Below are 23,646 nucleotides of genomic sequence, written 5' to 3'. Positions count from 1 at the left end.
ATCAAAATGCCAGTTTTACAAAGGTCAAGATGGGCATGGTAGCTCGCACCTATAATTCCAGCACTTTGAGAGGCCAAGATGGGGGTATGGCTTGAAGCCAGGAGTTTAAGACCAGCCTGGACAAAATAGTGAAGTCCTATCTCAACCAAAAATTTTGAAAAATTAGCTGGGCATGGTGGCATGTGCCTTGTCTATAGTCCTAGCTAGTACAGGCTGAGGGGGGAGAATCACTTGAGCACAGGAGCTTGAGGCTGCAGCGAGCTGTGGTGGCGCCACTGCACTCTAGCATGGGTGACAGAGCCAGGCCCTATCTCCCTGCACCCCCCAAAAAAGGCCAGCATTTGTCTCAAAGGCTCTCACATGCTCTCTCATTGTAAGATCTTTACTGGCTTATTTGTGGACCTTCTCAACATCCAAGAATGAAAAGACCCATTAAGTAAATTCTCACTTCCATTCCCTTTTTCAATATTTACCATCGGCAGATGGCTAAGTTCTCAGCTTACTGATGTGGGAATAATCATGATAGCCAAACAGTAGTTACTAAAAATCAACCTTATTTAATCAATAGGGCACTAACGAGTAACTGAACAACAAGCATTTGTGGTCATCAGAGTGTTTCCAGGTTGCTGAAAATATTATGAGAGATTTATTTGCATTATGTACAAGGATGGTCCATTGTGATTCCCTAAGTCAGTTTTATGTTTAAATTTTATTCTTCTTTTTATTTGAGCTCAGAAACTTCAAAATGAAAAACTCAAATGCAGTGCTATTTAAAAAATCTCTGAAATGCCTCATAGCAATAGGTCTTTCTAACATCTAATCTGTAAGAATAATTTATTTTAAAGGATCTGTGTATGAGTTTGTTGCATTTTCCAATGTTTGTTAAAATTTCAAGCATAGAAAAGTTAAATGAATTTCATAGTGAATAATCATATACCCACCTTCTAGATTTTACCATTCCCATTTTACTGCTCCTGCTTTCTCTCATATTTTCCCATCCCTCCATCTCCTGTGCCTGTCTGTCATCCACTTTCAGAACTCAGACACTGTTATTTTAAGAGTACTCATAGCTAAAAATTTTTTTTTCTTTCTTTTTTTTTTGGAGACAGAGTCTCACTCTCACTCTGTCGCCCAGGCTGGAGTGTGGTGGTATGATCTCGGCTCACTGCAACCTCCGCCTTCCAGGTTCAAGCCATTCTCCTGCCTCAGCCTCCCGAGTAGCTGGCATTACAGGCACCTGCCACCATGCCCGGCTAATTTGTGTATTTTTAGTACAGACGGGGTTTCACCATGTTGGCCAGGCTGGCCTTGAACTCCTGACCTCGTGATCTGCCCGCCTCAGCCTCCCAAAGTGCTGGGATTACAAGCGTGAGCCACTGCGCCCGGCCAGCTAACTTCTTTTTTTTTTTTTGAGACAGAGTCTGGCTCTGTCCCCCAGGCTGGAGTGCAGTGGCACCATCTTGGCTCACTGCAAGCTCCGCCTCCCGGGTTCACACCATTCTGCCTCAGCCTCCCGAGTAGCTGGGACTACAGGCGCCCGCCACCACGCCCTGCTAATTTTTTTGTATTTTTAGTAGAGACCAGGTTTCACTATGTTGGCCAGGATGGTCTCGAACTCCTGACCTCGTGATCCGCCCACCTCGGCCTCCCAAAGTGCTAGGATTACAGGCTTGAGCCACCGCGCCCGGCCACTTCTTATAGTCTCTAATGCTTTCTTCTCCACTTTCTTCAGGAGTTTACCAAAAATCCGCCCACCGCAAAAGGCCTAGAAGTCAAAGTTTCGAGAAATCTATGAGAGCTGTGATACAAATTTTGGCTATTCCTATCATTTTTATATTTCTATTGTTTTTATAAGTCAGGGCTTATAGCAAAAAATGAAAATCCCGCTGGCGACCAGGCATGGTGGCTCATGCCTGTCATCCCAGCACTTTGGAAGGTTGAGGTGGGCAAACTGCTTGAGCTCAGGAGTTTGAGACCAGCATGGACAACGTGGTGAAACCCTGTCTCTACAAAAAATACAAAAATTGGCCGGGCATGGTGGCGCGAACCTGTAGTCCCAGCTACTTTGGGGGCTGAGGCAGGAGGATCACTTGAGCCCAGGTCAAGGCTGCAGTGAGCTGTGATCGTGTCACTATACTCCAGCCTGGGCAAGACACTATCTCAAAAAAAAAGTTAAAAGATTAAAAAAAAAATGCCACAGACAAAAATCCAATGTGAGTGAGAATTCTAATTTTTGTGAAATCACTGTGGCGAAGTTAAGGTTTAGAGGTAAGATACATGCTAATCTTTTGCTGTCTTAAAAGCTCATCTTCTAGTTTAAGCCACTAAAGGTGGAAACTGGACGTTTTAGTTTGTTCCAACTGGGACAATGAGAGAACAGGACATGATTTTTACCTGCACCGAGGTTGGTTGGCAGGAAAGCAGCCAAGCCCACAATCTTAAATTTGGTTCCCCAGATATTAGACGTGACCTGAGCAAGATAGTTGTGCTGTGGTGGGAAGAAAAAAAGAAGAATCACAATCTATTTCTGTATTTTCAACTGGTCACTTAGTAAGAATGTTAATATTTATTACTTAACAAGCCACAAGTGTGCACTGCAAGAAATACCCATTCCTTACCTCATCTACCATTTGCAAGATCAGAAGCTAACGAGGGCAGCCAGGCAGGCAGCAGTGAGTGGGGGCGCATCGAGCTGGGGGAAAGGTGGGGGTGTGTCCCAGTATGTCCACAGGTGTGTGATTTAAAGAGGCGTAGAAAGGGATCTAACTCTGAATCCATTTTTGTCTTTGATATTTCTCCTGAAAACATCGGTTGCATCGGTACCACTATGTCCTGAAACTACCCATCATTTGTTTTCTCATTCAATTAAATTTTTAAAAATTTAAGAAATTATTATGCCTAAGGTATGTATGCAAAGGCAAAAATAAAGATGGACAAAATACAGCCCCTTAAGGAGCTTAAACCTGATGGAGGAGATAAAGCTTGTAATGATCTGTATATAAAGAAGTCACTGAGCAATGTCATAAGGTAGTTCTACACCAGGTGTGTCGGCCTCTCCCGGCTAAGCCAGGGTAGGAGGCCGTCACAGCAGAAGTGGTGGTGGAGTTCCATCTGGAAGCATGGGGCAGAAACAAGGAGGAGGAGGTGGGGTGGTGACAATCTAGGCAGGGCAAGGCATGGGGCAGGTGAGAACCAGGTGTGGCTGCAGCACCTGGAGGGTGAGGGGGCACTGAGGGGCCAGGAGGGAAAGGCAGGCAAGGGCTGGGCGGTGGGAGCTGTGTTGGGAAGTGGGAGGCTCTCTCCCACTGTCACTGCAAGATTAGAACTGGCTGAGGGGCACAGGTGGAGAAGCCAGAGCTCCATCTGAGGGCGACTCCTGAGGTAGCAGGTGGTGTGCAGGATGTGGAGCAGAGCTCAGGGACCCACGGTGGCAGTGAGCAGGGCAGGCAGCGGGTGGGAAGGGGCCCTCTGGGCATAGCCCCCAGGAGGAGGGGAGCAAGGCAGGGTAACTGCGGGCTCCTACCTGAGTGATGTCTTCAAAAGGAAACTCTCTCCGAGTCAGGCTGGGCGAGCCCACAGAGGGCTTGCGCAGGGGCAACCGCGGGGACCGGGAGAGCTCCTGAGCAGCCCGGGGCAGCTTGGGGGACTTGCGGGCCTCAATGCTGATCCTGGGGAGGCAAGGCCAGGAGGGGTCAGGCACCCGTGGCGGGAACAGTGCGCATGGCCCTGACTCCAGCACTCCTTTCTTTTTCTGGACAGCCAGCCTGGGTGTTGGGCTCTCTCCCTGCAGCCAGTGCCCGAATTTAACAAAGCTCTCCCCTTGCTTTTGCTTTATGAATATGAGGAAAGAATGATAACTTTACATTGAATAATATACATTTTAAAATATATTGAGAAACTGGGTGTGGCGGCACACACCTGCAGTCCCAGCTGCTTGGGAGGCTGAGGCAGGAGGATCACTTGAGCCCAGGAGTTCAAAGCTGCAATGAGCTACGATTACACAACTCCACTTGAGCCTGGGCGACAGAGCAAGACACCATCTCAAAATATACTGAGTATATACTGAAATGAGATCCAGTGATCCATTTGTAAGGAACTCAAAGAATTAACTGTCTTTCACTCTCTGCTGCCTTGGAGCAAGCGTGGAAATGGCCTTCTGCCAGGGGCCTGCACAATCAGTCCTGGGAAAATGGCAGGTGGGACAAGTCATTTCTTACCCTAAGGCCAGTGATTCTTATAATTTCTTCTGCAACAGTGTGAATTTCAACAAATTTATCTAGCATTTCACCATCTGCAATATTTAAATCAAATTAGCAAAGTTTTTTGGCTGCCTTTTGATCCCATGTTGTATCTCTGCTCCTCAGTCCTTTTATTTATAACATGGAGACACAGTGTTTAATGACAGTCTACCCCAAAGACAGTGTGATTAAAATGAGTATGGTAAGGTTTAAAATAGTCTATGAAAAAATGCATTAAGTCTCATGTATATTGGTTTTGAGCTTGATGAGAAACTCTGGGCTCCTGAGGAATGGGAGGATGGCAGATTGAGCTCCCTAAAGCTATGATCTGGGACAATTAGCCTGGCTGCTGTGTGGAGGGTCCAAATGGGGAAAGGACAGCAGGAGGAGGTCCAGCCACAGGAAGATGGCAACCTGAAGAGGACGTTTAAAGGTGAAGGATTTAGCTACACGCATTAAATGTCCTCTCTGCTTACATAATGGGAAAAAAGCACTTTGGAAATATAGGAAAGTTCATAATGTTACATGCAATTTTAACAAGCTCTGGAACAAAGATGAAAAAAGACATCAATCAGATTGCTAAGAGTAACTGGATATCTGCATATTTAAAAAATGAGCATTTACCTCTAATTCATACCAAACACAAAAATTAATCCACAAGCATGAAAGCTAAAACTAGAAAGCTGCTGGAAGAGAACTGAAGAAGGGCTTCATGACCTTAGGTAACCAAACACATCCCGAACAGGACACAGAAAGCACTAACCACAAAAGAAGAATGCCACATGCTGGACTACACGGCCATACAGATATCTGACAAAGGATTCAAATCTAGAAGAAAGAAAGAACTCTTGGCTGGGTGCAGTGGCTCACACCTGTAATCCCAGCACTTAGGGAGGCCAACGCGGGCGGATCACAAGGTCAGGAGTTTGAGACCATCCTGGCCAATATGGTGAAACTCCGTCTCTACTAAAAAATACAAAAATTAGCTGGGCGTGGTGGCGCTTGCCTGTAGTCCCAGCTACTCAGGAGGCTGAAGCAGGAGAGTCACTTGAACCCAGGAGGTGGAGGCTGCAGTGAGCCGAGATCATGCCACTGCACTCCAGCCTGGGCGACAGAGCAAGACTCCATCTCGAAAAAACAAACAAAAAAAAGAATGAGACATTCAGATGCCCCTGTAGTGATTGCTCTAAAGGGAGGGGAGGGTACACAGAAGCTTGGGCCAGGCGAGGTGGCTCACACCTGTAATCCCAGCACTTTGGGAGGCTGAGGTGGGCGGATCATGAGGTCAGGAGATTGAGACCATCCTGGCTAACATGGTGAAACCTTGTCTCTACCAGAAACACAAAAAATTAGCTGGTCGTGGTGGCACAAGCCTGTAGTCCCAGCTACTCGGGAGACTGAGGCAGGAGACTGCCAGGGGCCTGCACAATCAGTCCTGGGAAAATGGCAGGTGGAACAAGTCATTTGAACCCAGGAGGCAGAGGTTGAAGTGAGCCGAGATCGCGCCACTGCACGCCAGCCTGGGCGACAGAGCGAGACTCCTTCTCAAAAAAAAGAAAGAAAGAAAGAACTCTTACAACTCAACAAAACAACCCAATAATAAATTGGGCAGAAGTCTTGAACAGACACTTCACAAAAGAAGAAGATAGCCAAGTGGCCAAGAAACATGTAAACGAAGCAGCGTCCATCACTGGAGATATCAGAATTAAACTGAAATGAGATGCCACTACACCTATCAGAACAAGGTAGAATTATTTCTAAAAAATGACAACAGAGCTGCTGCTGAGGATGGAAGAAACTGGGACTGTCTTGGAAATTGCTGGTGAGGATTTACGTGGGTGTGTAATTTACCCTGGAATACTGCTCGGCAGTTTCTAATAAACTTTAACATGTATCTAACCCATGACCACGCAACTCCTTTCCTAAGTTTATACCCAAGAGAAATGAGCGCACATGTCCACAAAAAGACTTGTATAAGAATGTTTATCATGGATTTGTTCATAATAGCCTCAAACTGGAAACTACCAAATATCCACTGATTGGTAAACAGAGTCAACTAATTGTAGTATAATCATTACAATGGAATACCACAGAGCAATAAAGAAAAACAAACTACTGATACATGCAACATGACTCTCAAAATCATTACACTGAGCATAAAAAAAAAGAGCAAGATACAAAGAGAACATATCGTTTGACTCTATTTATATGAAGTCCAAGAACAAGCAAAGCTGATGATGGAAGTCAGAAGAGTGATTACTTCTAGGGAGTGGGTAGCAAATGAAGGGAGCACAGGTGGACTTTCCGGGATGATGACATGTCTTTTATCTTGAACTTGGGGGAAGACACTGGGATAGCCCTTGTACAACGAGCTAGGTGTTTACGATTTGGACAGATGTGTATCTGTATGTAACTTATACCTTAGTTTTTCATGGCATCAGAAAAAAAATCACAGAATTAAAACCAGAAATCTTAGTGAAGAAAAAGGTTCTACAGTGGATGCAATGTGTTGATGTTTCCCAATTACGGCATTACAGGCATTATTTATTTATTTATTTATTTATTTGTTTACTTATTTACTTGAGATGCCGTCTTGCTCTATTGCCGGGCTGAAGTGCAGTGGTGCAATCTCGGCTCTGCAACCTCCGCTTCCCGGGTTCAAGTGATTCTCCTGCCTCAGCCTCCTGGGTAGCTGGGACTACAGGCACCTGCCACCACGCCTGGCTAATTTTTGTATTTTTAGTAGAGACGGGGTTTCACCATGTTGACCAGTATGGTCTCGATCTCTTGACCTCATGATCCACCCACCTTGGCCTCCCAAAGTGCTGGGATTACAGGCATGAGCCACTGTGCCCGGCTCCGGCATTATAGGCATCTTATCTGGCATTCTCTTTAACATGTTACATCCACAGGAGAACCTTTTTCTTCCTTTTCTCAAACTATAAGAAAAAACATATAAGCCCGGGAACTGTGGCCACCCCTCTGCCACCCACCATCATTGCTAACCCCTAGAGAAGTTCTGAGGGTGTAACCCAAACTTCTACTGGGTATCTTTGTCTATCCCGAAGGAAAACAAAACAAAACAAAACAAATAGAAGTTGTAATTATTCCGGCTGGAATCTTCTGGAAGGAAAGGCAGAGAGGTTGCTCTTTGACTCTTCTGGTCAGTTTCAGTGGGATTCTGTTGCAGGCACAAACACACATATTCAGAGGCATAAGAAAGGACGATCGCCCCAAAGACTGAGATTACCTTGGGAGTTTGGGTGATTTGCTAGCTCTGGAGATTTTGGGAGATTTCTTGGCAGCCCAGTCATCACTCAGCTCAATGTCACTGGAGTCTGAGCAGTTGCAGCTGTCGATCACAGTAGAAATCAAACTGTTCCCATAGATTTCATCTGTTAAAACACCAACCAGCAGATTTCAAGGGAAGTTATATCAATTAGCCCCTATCAATGGTCATTACTATAAACTAAAAGACAGACGGACTCCACAGGCCATCATTTTAGACCTAGAGATTGAAACCGAAAGAAGCTTAGCATTTTCTCTTTTACATTTTCTAAGCAGAAGTAGGCAATTACTTCTACTGTCAAAATGGGCATGGTATTTTAATGTTTCTAGGAATGTACAAAATAGACACTGTTTGCCAAAAGCTGAAACCAAAATGGCTGTGCTGTTGTCTCACAACACACAGGTGCCCACCTGGGTTCATGTGGACTTTCAGGCAGCCACAGAATCAGGGCTGAGTGAGGGGCTTGTGGACTCACTGATTCCCCAGAGAACCTGCTTCTGACCTGAGAAGGCCCTTGCGGTTGCCAGGCCTGCTTGAACTAGAGTCCTGACAGAGTCAGGTCCGCTCCACTTAGGTCTGGAATGCCAGAAAGTCTCCTGGAATTGCCACAGGTCTTGTGGTGGGGGCCTGGCTCTCCCACCTGGTAAAGCTGCTTGCCTGCGTGGAGCAAAGGCTAGGAGACCTGTGTGGTGGGAACTCCCAGGATGGCTCTGGGTTCTTCTGTGGGTACCCCGCATGGGGCCTTCAGGCAGACGGTGAGATGATGTGCAGAGTGGGGTGATGGCAAAACTGTGGCGCAAAGTTCCTCTTCGTTGGAATTCCTCTCCCTTGCTGCCTATCCCCACCTGTGCTATCACATCCCCTCACCACCCAAATCCCCCACACACCCACCTCCACTGCCCCAGCTCTGTCCTCAATGTGAGGACCCCATTCTTCCAGATTACTTTGTTTTTCTGATGAAAATCTCATTGCCTCAAGGCTCCAAGTGCCTTGCCAGGTAATAAAAAAGCTCAATTGAATCACAATGAAATAATTCATAATGTGAGTGATTTTACCAACCAAAAGGGCTGTTTATATTTTAAAGGATGAGTTTCTTAATCCAAACCAATCTAGAAGTTTCTGAGCATTTGGAGGTGGCATCTGTGAACAGAGGCCCCTCTGAGGCAGAAAAACTTGGCAAGCTCCCTGGAAAGGAGGCTGGCCCCAGGTTGTGTCGCCCACATCACCCCCTTTTTAAAGCACTCACTGAATCAGGAGGCTCGACGCCCGGACCCAGCGAAAGCCACAGTGAAGCCACAGTGGTGTTTGTGTTTAAGCAAATAAAAAGGCTTAATGCACAAGCCCTGAGCAGTGTTTTATATGACTTAATTTAGGAATCACTGGATCAAAGGAATCTCAGCTATGACTCAAGCATGCACGCAAGCCTACAGAATGTGCCTGTGTGTGTGATTCAACTTGAGGAAACCCAGTAAGACATTGCCCACTCAGCTCCTGACTCACTCATCAATGCCAGGAACCCTCAAATACCATGTCCCAGACCATTTCCTCTATCCTTTCACTCAAAACTACTATTTTCTTTTTTATAGAGATGGGGTCTCACTATGTTGCCCAGGCTTGTCTTAAACGCCCAGACTCAAGTGATCCTCCTGCCTCAGGCTCCCAAAGTGCTGGGATTAGAAGAGCTGAGCAACTGCATCTGGCCATAACTACTATTTTATTGTCTGTCTCCCCAACAACTCCACAAGGGAAGGAAAGTCATCTTTCCTGCCTCCTGCTTTAACCCCAGAGACTAGAACAATACCTGAGACTTGATAAATACTTTCTGAAAGAATAAATGACGATTTAAGGGGTGGCATGAGACAAAGAAAATGGCTTTCTGAAAATACGCCTTGAGCCGTGCTTGTTCAGTGTTATAATTCCACACGTGCAGGCACTGCCGCTCTGACGTCTGTCATCAGCACAACTAGAAATTCAGTGCATGACATAAGCTCCACATTTGCAGAGGCTGAGGTGGTGGCTGGGTCTACTTCATACTTCTAGAGATTCTGTGTCATCAATTTATCATGGATGTTCTGGAAAAACATCTAAGTTGTAGAAAAATGTAAGCTGGGATTGGTCTTTGAGAACCTAAGGCTTAACTACAATGTCTGGGGCTTTACATCTCAATTCTGTCAGTTTTCAAGAATCTGCTAATTTCTTCTGGGTTGAAGGCTTTGTGGGTTTTTTTGGGAGATGGAGTCTCGCTCTGTCGCCTAGGCTGGAGTGCAATGCAGTGACATTATCTCGGTTCACTGCAACCTCCATCTCCTGGATTCAAGCAATTCTCCTGCCTCAGCCTCCTGAGTAGCTGGGACTACAGATGCATGCTGCCACGGCTGGCTAATTTTGTGTATTTATTTACTTATTTTTTGAGACGGAGTCTTGCCCTGTCACCCAGACTAGAGTGCAGTGGTATAATCTCGGCTCACTGCAGCCTCCATCTCCTGGGTTCAAGTGATTCTCCTGCCTCAGCCTCCTGAGTAGCTGGGACTATAGGCACCTGCCACCACACCCGGCTAATTTTTGCATTTTTATTAGAGATGAGGTTTTACCATGTTGGCCAGACTGGTCTTGAACTCCTGACCTCAGGTGATCTGCTTACCTTGGCCTCCCAAAGTGTTGGGATTATAGGCATGAGCCACTGCACCTGGCCATTTTTTTGTATTTTAGTAGAGATGGGGTTTCACTGTGTTGCCCAGGCTGGTCTTGAACTACTGAGCTCAGGCAATCCTCCCACCTTGGCCTCCCAAAGTGCTGGGATTACAGGGGTGAGCCACTGTGCCCAGCTTCCTGAATTAGATATATTGTTAAAATAAAATCTTTAAAAACGGTTTTAATGGCTTTTAAATATACACTCTAAATCTGCTCAGGCTACCGTAACAAAATACCATAGACTTGGGTGGCTCCAATAATAGAAATTGTTTCCTCACACTCTGGAGGCTGAAAGTCCAAGACTGAGGTGCCAGAATGGTTAGACTGTGGGGAACACTGTCTTCCTGGCTTGCAGGTGGCCTCTCCTCAGTGTATGTGCATGAAGAAAAGGCTCTTTCCTTGCCTTTTTTTTTTTTTTTTTTTGAGATGAGTCTTGCTCTGTCGCCCAGGCTGGAGTGCAGTGGCGCAATCTCGGCTCACTGCAAGCTCCGCCTCCCGGGTTCACGCCATTCTCCTGCCTCAGCCTCCCGAGTAGCTGGGACTACAGGCGCCCACCACCACGCCCGGCTAATTTTTTGTATTTTTAGTAGAGACGGGGTTTCACCTTGTTAGACAGGATGGTCTCGATCTCCTGACCTTGTGATTTGGCTTCCCAAAGCACTGGGATCACAGGCGTTAGTCCTTGTCTTCTTATAAGGCCAACCATCCTATCAGATTAGGACCTCACCCTTAAGATCCCATTTAATTTTAACTCCCCCCTTTAAGTCCTGTCTCCAAATACAGTCACATGAGTTAGGACTTCCCAATATGAATTTTGGGGGTGACGTGGGGGCACAATTCAGTCCACAGGATTCTAACTCCTGGCCACTCTCAGATTCATGTTCTTCTCCCACACAAAACATATTCATTCTATTCCCCAAATCCCCAAAGTCTTAACTTATTCCAACATCAACTCTAAAGTCCAGAATCTCATTTAAATTGTCACCTAAATCCAGTATGGATGGGACCTGAGGTACAATTCATCCTGAAGCAAAACTGCTCTCCAGCTGTGAACCTGTGAAACCAGAGAAGTTATGTACTTCCAAAATACAATTGTGGGACAGGCATAGAATAGACATTCCCATTCCAAAAAGGAGACACTGGAAGTACGAAAGTGGTGACAGATTCCAAGCAAATCCAAAATCTCGCAAAGAAAATTCCATTGAATTTTGAGGCTTGAGTGGAGTCTTCTTTCATTTGATATCCTGTCCTCCAGGCCTACTGGGGTGTCAGCATCACCCTCATAACTCTGGCAGGGATCCTGCCCCCATGGCTCTGCCCACAAGGCCATTTGGCCTGCTGAAACTGAGGAGGTGGACCTAATGATCTCTGAATCACTTTCAGGGTTATTTTTCTTTCTTCTTGAAGAATAGTGCATGTTAGTGGTCAAACAGCTCCATCATCCCAGCTGGTCAAAGCTAAGAAGTCCAACAGCCTTTCTCCTTCCTTTCATCCTGTTTCCATCCACTACAGTTCAAACTGGAAGTGTCTCTGCTCATACAATTTCATAAGCGCTTTATCAAATGAGAGTCCAGCCATAACTTTGGTATTTTCTTCAAAATGTATTTAATACCTATTTTTTTTGCAATATGAATAGCCTGAATATTTTCTAAATCTGTATCTTCATCTTTTATCTTAACAATTCCTTCTTCCATTCATCTTTCTCGTTTTGCATTTTACTATAAGCCATCAGGAGGAACCAAACTGCTCCTTCAACACTTTGCTTAGAAATCTCTTCAGTTACATATCCAATTTAATCACCTGCAAGTTCTACCTTCCATGAAACACTGAACACAGTTTACTCATATCCTTTGCTGCTTTATAACAAGGATCACCTTTTCTCCAGTTTTCGGTATGTTCCTCATTTCCAACTGAGACCTCACCAGAATTGCCCTTAACATCCGTATTTCTAGCATCCACCTCAAAACTCTTCCAGCCTATATCCATTACCCAGTTCCAAAGTTTCTTCCACATGTTTACAGATTTGTTACAGCAATACCCATTTCCTGGAACCAAAATCTGTATTAGTCAGGGTTCTCCAGAAAAACAAAACCAGTATTATGCGTGTGTGTATGCACGAGCACGTGCATGTACACACAAGGACACGCACGCACACGCACACACATGCGCACGTGCACGCTAAATAACTGGTCCATTCGATTATGGAGGCTGAGCAGTCCCAAGGTTAGGGTGACAATGCCTGCTTCCTGGTGAAGGCTTTGCCCCCGGCTTGCAGACAGCCATCTTCTCGCTGTGTCCTCATATGTCCTCTCCTTGGTGCACGTGCATAGTGAGAGATCTCTTTCTCCTTCTCTTCTTTAAGGCCAGTAACTAAATCAGATCAGGACCCACCCATATGAACTCCTTTAACCTTAATCTCCCCTAAACGTCCTACGTTCACACTGGGGGTCTGGACTTCAATATATGAATTTTAGGGGAACACAAGTCAGTCTATAGCAAGCTCTGGCTAAAGGTTCCTTTAGAAAATGTGTGGGCCAGGTGCAATAGCATGTCTGTAAATCCCAGCACTTTGGCGACCGAGGCAGGAGGATTTCTTGAGATCAGAAGTTTAAGACCAGCCTGGGAAACACGGTGAGACCCTGTCTCTACAAAAAACAAAAAAAGTGCACTATGATCATACCACTGCACTCCAGTCTGGATGACAGAGTAAGACCCTGCCTCTTTAAAAAAAAAACAAAAAACGGGTGGGGATGGTGGAGGGAACCAGCTGGGCATGGTGGCTCACACCTATGATCCCAGCACTATGGGAGGCCAGTGCTGGAGGATCTTGAATCCAGGAGGTGAGACCAGCCTGGGCAACACATGGAGCCCCCATCTCCACAAAAATAAAAAAATTAGCCAGTGTGGTGGTGCACACCTGCGATCCTAGCTACTTGGAGGCTGAAGTGGGAGGGTTGCTTGAGCCTAGGAGTTCACGGCTGCAATGAGCCATGATTGTACTACTGCACTCCAGCCTGGGAGACTCCGTGAGACCCTGTCTGAAAAAAAAAAAAAAAATACTGGGACTCATGGTATCTGGTATAAAAATACACACTGGTAATTTTGAGGAACATATCTGCCAAGTCACTTGACAGTGGATCACAGACTTTAGTGCATAAAAATCACCTGGGAAACCCATTAAGTCGCATGTTTGTAGGCCCCACCCCAGCCCTAATGAATCGTAATCTAAGGGTAAGCCTAGGAACATGTATTTAAACAAGCATCCCAGGTGATTTGCATGGAGGTGGTGGTGCATTGAACACATTTTGAGAAACAATGATATGGCAGCCTCGATGAGTTAATCAGCTTTTAATGATAAGAAATTCAGGGACAGGCACGGTGGTTCATGCCTGTAATCCTAGCACTTTGGGACGCCAAGGCGGAGGACTGCTGGAACCCAGGAGTTTATCAGCCTGGGCAACATGGTAAAACCCTGTCTCTACAAAAAATACAAAAATTAGCAAGTGTGGTGCACACCTGTAGCCCCAGCTGCCCAGGAGGCTGAGGTGGGAGAATCGCTTGAACCTGGGAGGTCAAGGCTGTAGTGAGCTGTAATGGCACCACTGCACTGCAGCCTGGGCATCAGAGCAAGACCCTGTCCCTCCATTCCCCCAATAAAAGGAAAAAAGAAATTTCTGTTTTCTCAATGTCAGGGACTCTTTTCCTCCTCTGAAATAGTTTGTATATGCCATTCAGGTGGCAATTAGTCACACTGTGCCTTGTGACATATCCTCTATTTTTGTCATCAGGTATTTAATCTTGACTTTTTAATTAAACTTTTCAAGTGCTTACATTGTCTTATCACCCAAAAGGGTTTAGAAACTCCTTAAAAGCAGAGATGACCCGGTATTACTTAATAATAGCAGGAGACTCAAGTACCCCACACAAGGTAGGCACTGACTAAATATCTGTCGATGTGCTTTGTTTTATAGCTTTTAATTCTTTTAATTATAAAAATACAACAACTTATTCCCTCAAAGGATTGTGCGCAAATGAGTGGGTCTGTGTTTGATACGAGCTGATAAACATGAACCGGAAGGAGGAGCAGGCATTTGGGGTAGTCGGGTCAGATTCAAGCAAGCCTAGTCCTTGGGTACTCCACAGCACAGCCTCCTGTCCATTCTCTTCTTCAGTGAAGAATTTATGCACACATGAGGAAATAAGCTCTTCACCTAAGTTATGGTCAACATTTAATCTCAATACAGATTTTATAAAATTGTACCCAGGGGAGTAACCTTAGAGGTACTGACATCAGCGAGAACACCTGCTGCAAACCTGGGCTCACGGCCCCCACCCCAGTCATCTCTAACCATCGGTGGCCCTTCTCCTTTTCCCTGAAACCACATTTCCCTCCCACGTGAACATGCGCTTCTCTCTCTCCTGTTTTTCCCACTGTGCCTTCCTTCCTCCTGAATCTGTCCTCTCCCTTCTTTCAGTCTGCCTCCCTAACAGTCCCAATTCTGCTAGTCGCTTTCTTTGTTCCTGGTACTAGCTTGTCACATGAGTCAAAAGACAGAAAAAACGGACTAATACCTAATATTGACAAGTGGTATTGCTGTTTTGCAGGGGTAGTAGAGTGTCACTGCCGATACTGAACAAATGAAGGCTGGCAGGCAGAGGTGGGGCAACTGTGTACAGCGCTGAGTACAAGTTGAGAGTGAGCAAGCCCACCACACTGTGACTTGGGGTGACTGGTCGGGTCACAGGTCATGCTAGCTCCAGGTCGTAATGAGAGGCAGGGACCAGACTAATGGGCAGGAGAGTAAATTGGAGGGAGGAAGTGGCGAGAGGAAGCATGAACTAATGAAAACAAATCCAAACCCACTGGGGGCACAAAGACGACTCAGTTCTCTCCCCCTAGGCCCACAGGATTCAGCGGGGCAGAGTCTGGAGCACAATGACTAAGCGTGCTGTTCGTTCTGCCGTAGGTGATGGGCAAAGTTTCACAGGGAGGTGGCAGACTGAGCTGGCAGTGACTGACGGGTGCACGGACACTAGCCTAGCACCAAGTGGCACAAAAAAAGAACAAAGTCCCTTCCCTCTGAAGCTTACAATCTAGGATCCCAGAGAGGTGTGCAGGGAGCATCTTGAATACACTAACTGAGCAATGAAAATCACCGCAGGGAAAGGTTTTTAGAAGAAAAGGGTGACTCATACCAACGTCTTTGTGGATGAGCAAAAAATTGTCATTAGTAATCAGGTAAAAAGCAGTTAACAGTAGACTAGGGAGGGGTAGGAGGCTGAAGGTTTGATTTTAATTTTATCATCCACTCTGGGAGGGCAGGGACTGTATCTGGTTATTATTTTCAAGTTGTCTCAATATTACATGAAAGCACTCGATGAATACTTGGTAACTGTGAAGAGGAAACCCTCTCTCTCAGGAGGCCTGCGCCAGTTTCCCTTTGCGTGGTTCATCTATCCACCACCCAGCTATCCACTGCCCATGGAATATGATTAAAAACCTGCCAAAAAGTACATTTAGAGAACTGTTCATTTCAATGGGATTCTGGAAATGTCGTAGCTTCAAGGATGTTCCACACTAGCCCCCATAGGCTCACGTTTCATTAGCAGACATTCTCTTTGCATGGGGTGTAAGGCGTAACAGCCCATGACCACAGCAGAACAAGGTCCCAGTCCCTCTGGCGAGGGGCCCACCTGGTTTGCTATCTGTCCGCGGGTCCATGATGACAAACTCCGGCCGCAGCTTGCTGATGCGCCGCCCTTTGAGGATGGGCACAAGCCCGCCCAGGTACTCCAGGTAGAGCGTGTAGCACGGGCCGCCCACCTCCGGGTCGTCCTCTGTGCGCTTCATGGTGCAGTGTAGCCGCTCGTTGCCGGCTGATGGGTAGCTGACAAAGTCTCTCATGTTGTTCGGATCTGGAATTGGGGGCTGGAGGATACAGGAAGAAAAGGAAGAGCTGGGACTCCAGAGAGACAGAGAGGCAGAGAGAGAGGGAAAGAGTGGGCACGGGGACAGGTCAACTAAAAACGCCACTGTTCCAGACACAGCACAGGCTGGGAGCCTGGGGAGAGGGTAACCATGTGGTATAGAACAGTGGTTTGCAATGAGGAGCATGTGAGAATCTTCTGCAAGCTTTCGAAGCATGTCTACACCAGGATCCCACATCAGACAATGAAATCAGGATCCATAGGGGCAGCCTTGGGCACCTGTATTTTCCAATGCTATATAATATACCGGTGTTGAGATCTGCTCATGTAGAATCAATAGTGTAAGGCAACTTGGAAAAAAAAAAAAAACAAAACCCAACAGATTCTAAAACTTTGATGTTTCAGGAAAAAAGTAACCAACAAATGGGTCTGCTACTCAGAAGAAGAGACAGAATATAAAAGAGAACCACTTGGGAAAACCCAAGGTTGGGGGGACCCACACTTGAACAGCAACTGGCAGATGCATTCTACATGCTACCTTCTAGAGTTCCCACTAGTATAAGAGGTGGCTGACGCTGAGTGCTGGCTGGAGTGGCCCTCCTCAGCACAGTGCTGAGAGCAGGCCCTAGAACTGGGGTGGGTCTGATCCTGACTGTCCCCCTAACTAGCTAGGGAGCAAGTTACTTAACTTCTCCTAACTTGTTTCCTGCTTCCTTAAATGCGAATAATGGCATCTGTCAGGAAGTCAGGACTGAACAAGACAGATTTCTAAAAATTAACTGGTGCAATGCTTAGTATATAGGAAATGCTGAATAATGGTCACTCCTTTGATCATCAGAGGGACACAGAAGTCAAGGAATACCAGCTTTGCCATGAGAAAGATAATAGCCACCACACAGGGCAAATCTCTAATGCACATGGACCATGATGCTTGGACAGACTACAGACATGGCAGCACATGACAGGATCCTGCACAGCTGCACATGGCCCCATGTGCTTGCTCTGGTACCCTCACCTGTCTCTGCCCTGGCTCTGTAGGGAGCCAGCATAGGTGAGGGAGGAGGAAGAGGAAGGGGTGGAGGGCTTTACCTTGATGGTAGGGATGAAGGCAGTGGAGAGGTAGGAGCAGAGGCGGGGGGGCAGAGTCAGCTTGCTGACATCCTTGTCCTCACGCAAGGTGCTGGCGATGGCCTGCTGGCACAGCAGCTGCAGGCTGGACACCTGGTGCTCCACACGCACCACGTACAGGGCTGGTCCTGATGCCATCAGCAGCCTCGAGTCCCGGTGACCCCAGCAGATGGAGATGATGGGGCGCTGGCAGGAAGTGAAGGGAAGACAATGCTTAAGCTTTTGCTCTTATGGGAAGCAAAAAGGGATAATGCACACTTGTCTCGCGCAAAATAAAACAAGCTGTTTTGAGAATACTGGTTTTAAAAGCACAGTAGAGAATGTTAGACACTATATTATGAAAATTCAGTATGTTTATTGAAAATTGGCTAGAGGGCTGGGCATGGTTGGCATGAGGCTGTCATCTCAGCATTTTAGAAGGCCAAGGTGGGAAGATTGCATGAGGCCGGGCTGAAAGACCAGCCTGGGCAATACAGCGAGATTCTCATCTCAAAAATAAAACAAAATAAATTAAAAGTAATTAGGTCCCCAGGCCAGAGCATTAAAGTACTGGAATAATTTTATAAAGTTTGTTTACCTGTATTATATTTCATTTAATTTGGGGTCATGAAACCCAACTGAGCTCTGGGTAGTAAGGATTCTACTAGTAGGGACAATCACCTTGTGGTGCAGTAACTGACATTCCTTACTGAAGGGCTGGTTATCTGGATGCCCAAATTACCCAGGGGTGGTTCCCATGGCTTGGGGAGGCGGTGATGAGGTAGACCAGATGGCCTTTCCCTAGAGTGTGTGACCTGGGGACTATCCATAACCCCTAGAAGCCTCTCCCTTTTCTCATGAGTCAAGTGGGGACCCTGTGAGGATTACAGGAGGTGATGGAGTCACAGCCCTTCTGGGGCCATCACAGTATATAACCCACAGTCACTGCATTTTTAGCCTCCCTTGGCACTGACAGTACAGGGAAAGAAAGCTCTCTGGAAAGGTGATTGAGGAGAACACGGTTCCTGTGGTAGCCTCGCTAGGGTCATGGCCATCATTATCTTTGAAAAGGCAGCCCAAAATGCAAATATGTAAGTTAGAAAATTCTTATAATAAAAAAAAATCCAAAGCTCAGGGGTGCCATCTAGCCAAGGGAGAAAGAAAGGTGAAGGGTCGTGACGGAGAAGCAGCAAGAGATTTGTTCATTCCGATCCGGACAGATGGAGCACTGATGATCATTCATCTTCCCTTTCTACCACAGGAGGCCAGGCAGTCACAGGGTGGGGTGATGGCCACAGTCCCCACGGGAGGGCCGTGTTTGTTGGCCAAGGAGTCTGGAAAACTCAAGTCTAGGGGCTTCTGGGACACTTCCAGGATGTGTCTCCGTATGAGATGATTCCACACAGGGGGTAGGCCCCACACAAGGGGTCTATTAACTTACAGAAATACATAATCACTGCTGAAGACAGGGCAAACCAACACACAAAAAATGCACAGAAAAACTACTCTGGTATCGTCAACCCCCAAAAGTACAGGTTAGGACAGAGGCTCTATTAGTAACAAAATCATGCTTAATCTTAAAGATACGCTGCTGTCCCTTCACCCCAGAGCCCCCTAAGACAATATTCATAACTTAGAGCTCAAGTCACAAAAAAAATGGTTTTATTTTTGTTTGTTACTTTTAGGTTCAGGGGTACACAAGCAGGTTATATAGGTAAACTGTGTCACAGGGATTTGGTGTACAGGTAATTTTGTCACCTGGATAATAAGCATAGTACCCAATAGGTATTTTTTCTGATCTTCTCCCTCCTCCCACTCTCCACCCTCAAGTTGTTCCCCTTCCTGTATCCATGTGTTCTTGTTATTCAGGTCCCACTTATAAATGAGAATATATGGTATTTGGTTTTTTTGTTCCTATGTTAGTTTGCTAAGGATAGTGGCCTCCAGCTCTATCCATGTTCCTGTAAAGGACATGATCTTGTTCTTTTTATGGCTGCATAGACATTCCATGGTGTTTATGTGTCACATTTTCTTTATCCAGTCTACTGCTGATGGGCATTTAGGTTGATTCCATGTCTTTGCTATTGTGAATAGTGCTGCAATGAACATATGCATGTATGCGTCTTTATGATAGAACAAATATTCCTTTGGGTATATACCCAGTAATGGGATTGCTGGGTCGAATGTTAGTTCTCAATTCTTTGAGGAATTGCCACACTGTTGTCTACAACGGCCGAACTAATTTACACTCCCACTAGCAGTGTAGAAGCGTTTCCTTTTCTCTGCAACCATGCCAACATCTATTATTCTTTGATTTTTTAATAATGGCCATTCTGACTGGTGTGAGATAGTATCTCATTGTGGTTTTGATTTGCATTTCTCTAATGGTTCATGATGTTGAGCATTTTTCATATGCTTGTTGGCTGTATGTATGTCTTCTTTTGAAAAGTATTTGTTCATGTCCTCTGCCCACTTTTTAATGAGGTTGTTTGGAAATACAGTTTTCAGTGAGCACAACCTGACTGGCTGCAGAAACATCAGACACTTCTTCCCTCTAATTTCCCATTCCTCTTTAGTCCAGCTATCTGAAAGGCAGACACTCTGGATTTATCCTCTGTCCCCCTCCTTCCTAGTTCTGCTTTTCATAGTAACTATCTCTGTATAACAGTTGATGAAATATTTTATATAAAATTATCACAAGTATGTGTCTCTTATATCTTTGTACCAAGAACTTAAACCACTCACACAGACCTTCAACTAGATGAAAATCAGCTTTGTTACCTTTATATATATAATTACCACCCATCATGACAAAAACAACCTTGCCTGCAAAACTACATTCCAACAGCAAGCACATCAAATGCTCACATACCTGAATTCACTGCATCCGCTCTACTCTCCCACACGAATAACATTATTCTCATCTAACATATGAGGTTAGAGAGGCTAAGGCAGGCTAGGTACCCTGTTATAGTAATAAATGGTGGAAGAGCTGTGATTCTCATCCCTCCCCAACTCCACTGCTGGTCCTTATCTTACTACATGGTGCTGGCTCTCTGAAGTGCCAGCATATTGATACCACAGCCTAAAGAATGTGTAATACTACACGGAAAAATTTAACCATCTGTCAATCACATACAAAATTATGAGCCCCAAATGGCCCCTTAGTCCATTTGGTCAAGGCTGCTTTACTCAGAAACAAACCAAACATGTCTATAGACAAGGCAAATAGACAGGAAGAGAAACAGGCTGTTTATACAGCAAATAAATAAATGATCTGCGAGGTTCATCACAGCAGAAAAGAGCCCACAGGTAATTAGCCAGGTAGCACTGTTGGATGAACACGGAACACAGTCGCTCGCACATTTAGAAGGTGAGGGAGGATAGTGTGACTCCAAACCAGGTAGCACATTAGCTTGGACAACTTAGAATTCTCAGCCAAGTAGGAGTGAAAAGACTCAAAAGATTAAAGGATGGAACATTGGAACCTGGGAGAAAAAGGGCTGAAATTATTTAGCCTGGAGAAGTGAGGCCTGCAGGGTCTCAAAGGAATAATTATTATCTAGGGCAATGTTACCAGGAAATCCCCTCTTCTAAGAGTGGGACAAGAATACCAACACAGGAATTTATATTAACTTAATTAGGGTGCAGCACTCATTTACTTGCCCAAATCAGTGAAAACTTACTCTGGGGGAGGGCGGGGCGTGGACACATTGATTTAATTTAATTTAGTTTGTGTAGCATATAGTCCATGTAAGATGATAAAGCAGCAAAATAAACGTTGGTACCTTTGCCGTAATAATTTTTAAGGCTGTGCTAGGAAAACGGGGAAAGAGTGACAGATAACAAGAACTGCCCCTCTTTTGTGAAGATTCTGAGTCATCACAGACCTGGGGAAATGAATGACTGTGATTACCGTTCTGTCAGAAGTCAGGCAGCAGGTTATGACTTCTCAGAACCCCTGTAAGTCCACAGAAAGTCCCTAACAGGTCATCTTACTTTTAAAAAGTCGCATTTCTGCTGGTGTTAATTTTTCCCTGGGTGTACTGGTATTCCAGCCTATAAAGCCCTCGCTACAAATGTTCTGTAGTTTTGGCAAGAACAAGAGTGAAATGGCGCTAACTGCACATGGCCACAGACACGGGGCTGGGCATTCACTAATGCTAGTCCTGATTTCGCCGCCTCACAATCATCGATTTCCATCACTCTGTCCTCTAGGTTCACAGGTGATGGCAGAACATGAACACCCTGTCTGCAGGCCCACAGACCTCACCCATGCTGAGGGTATCTCCTCCCTAAGAACCTCCGCCTACTGGGCTGAGCCGCAGCAGAACAGCACAGCTCTTCAAAGCTCCCAGATTCACGTTGTGTTTGAACAGCTGCTGTCTGCTAGGGAAAAACTCAGTTGTAAGTTTGTGGTCTTAATCTCTTTCTCAAATCCCATAAAAATGACTATTTTTAGAACTGATGGCTAGAACTGTGAAGCAGATGACATTCAAATCTTAATTTGCATAGGGAGGTTCACATATTTTACACGTCTAAATCTGAGGCAAAAGTGCAAGAAACTGAGCTGCATTTCAGGGAGTGTGAGTCTGGTGGAATAGGGAGAACCATTGCTCAGCTGGAAAGGACACACTCCAGGCCACAGTGCTGGAGGCGAGTGGCCCATGGAGGGGCAGGCTTCTCCCCCTCAATGCTGAGGCTGAGCCCTGGAAAGGAAAAGGAGCGGGCCGGCTCTGCCTCACCTCCCACCATGGAGTGTGGCAATCAAGGCCTGGTGCCAGTTCCTTACTCTGCCACCTCTCCTCCTGCTAGTACACAAGACATGCCATGAGTCCAGCCAATAATTTTTTTATCTACTGAGCTGTTCGTCATTAGATAAATATTTGCTAAATGTATACAAATGGACAGATCCATGCTAGTTATAAGCGCACTGACAATGAATCAAATACATTCTCTGCCCTTGTGGAGCTTACATCCTGGCGTGGCAGGGAGAGAATAAATACAGGTTAAGTATCCTTAATCTGAAAATCTGAAACCCAAAATGCTCCAAAATCTGACTTTTGGAGTGCCAACAAGATGCTCAAAGGAAATATTCATTGGAGTATTTCGAATTTTCAGATTTGGGATGCTCACCTAATACAATGCAAATATTCTGAAATTTAAAAAAAATCTGAAATCCAAAACAATTCTGGTCCTAAGCATTTCAGATAAGGAGTACTCAACCTGTATCTCAGTATCTGCGACAGGAACCGCCTGATAATGTGAGGTAGTGAAATTCCATGAAGTAAAAACAGTGTTGAGGGAGAGCCAGAGCAACAGCAAGGGGGTCTTTTTGAAGAGATGGAGCAGGGAGGCTGCCCTGGACGTGGTTTGAGCAGAGGCCTGGCTGAGAGGAGGAATTTATTTAATTGGAATTGAAAGCTTCCTCACTATATTACTATTTTTGTATATAGCAGTGAGTTGGATAGAGTCTTCTGAAAATGTAGGAGGAACAAAAACCAACTACACTGGTCCTGGACAGGGAAAACCAGGCAGTGCCAGCACAGGGTTTCTGGATGACTGAGAGAGGCCTTGGGCTGAGGACTGGCTACTTGGCCGCCGAGGAGGCAGATTCCTGGGACAGTCGGAGGCTCTCCAGCCTCCCTCTCTACCCTTTGTTTGTTCTTTCTGTAGCTCTCCCTGAGAAGGATGGGGGAATCTGTCTTGAAGAAAATGCACCTAGTAGGATGAAATGTTTTATGTCTGTACAAACATGTGCAAAAATAGTTCACTTTAAGACAGATGAAGGTCCAGGTGCAGTGGCTCATGCCTATAATCCCAGCACTTTGGGAGGCTGAGGCAGGAGGACTGCTTGAGGCAAGGAATTCAAGACCAGCTTGGGCAACATAGCAAGACCCTGTCTCTACAAAACAAATTTTCAAAATTAGCTGGCTGTGGTGGTGCACACCTGTAGTCCTAGCTACTTGGGAGGCTGAGGCAGGAGGATCGTCTGAGCCCAGGAGGTTGAGGCTACAGTGAGCTATGATCATGTCACTGCACTCCAGCCTGGGAGTCAGTGAGACTCTGTTTATAACAAATTTTAAAAAGGCCAGGCATGTTATGGCTCACACCTGTCATCCCAGCACTTTGGGAGGCCAAGGCAGGAGAATCAGTGAGGTCAGGAGTTTGAGACCAGCCTAACATGGTGAAATGCCGTCTGTACTAAAAATACAAGAAAATTAGCTGGGCATGGTGGCACATGCCTGTAGTCCCAGCTACTTGGGAGGCTGAGGCAGGAGAATCGCTTGAACCCGGGAGGCAGAGGTTGCAGTGAGCTGAGATCGCGCCATTGCACACCAGCCTGAGCAACAAGAGCAAAACTCTGTCTATAAACAAACAAAAACAGACCAA

General features: G+C 45.8%; 1 protein-coding gene across 7 annotated transcripts in view; it reads right to left on the bottom strand.

Annotated features, from left to right (window-relative positions):
- TULP4 (TUB like protein 4) overlaps positions 1-23,646 on the bottom strand; it is a 293,022-nt gene that overhangs the window by 15,214 nt on the left and 254,162 nt on the right. For all 7 annotated transcript variants that reach the window (XM_030809905.1, XM_030809906.1, XM_030809907.1 and 4 more), the window contains 5 exons: positions 17,236-17,460; positions 15,913-16,147; positions 7,489-7,633; positions 3,524-3,668; positions 2,395-2,488 (listed from right to left, as the gene is read on the bottom strand). In XM_030809905.1, the coding sequence (XP_030665765.1) occupies positions 2,395-2,488; positions 3,524-3,668; positions 7,489-7,633; positions 15,913-16,147; positions 17,236-17,460 (844 nt within the window). The remainder of the gene's footprint in view (positions 1-2,394; positions 2,489-3,523; positions 3,669-7,488; positions 7,634-15,912; positions 16,148-17,235; positions 17,461-23,646) is intronic.

Source organism: Nomascus leucogenys, chromosome 3 (assembly GCF_006542625.1).
Source record: "Nomascus leucogenys isolate Asia chromosome 3, Asia_NLE_v1, whole genome shotgun sequence".
Lineage (NCBI taxonomy): Eukaryota > Metazoa > Chordata > Mammalia > Primates > Hylobatidae > Nomascus > Nomascus leucogenys.
This window is presented reverse-complemented; position numbering and strand designations above follow the sequence as displayed.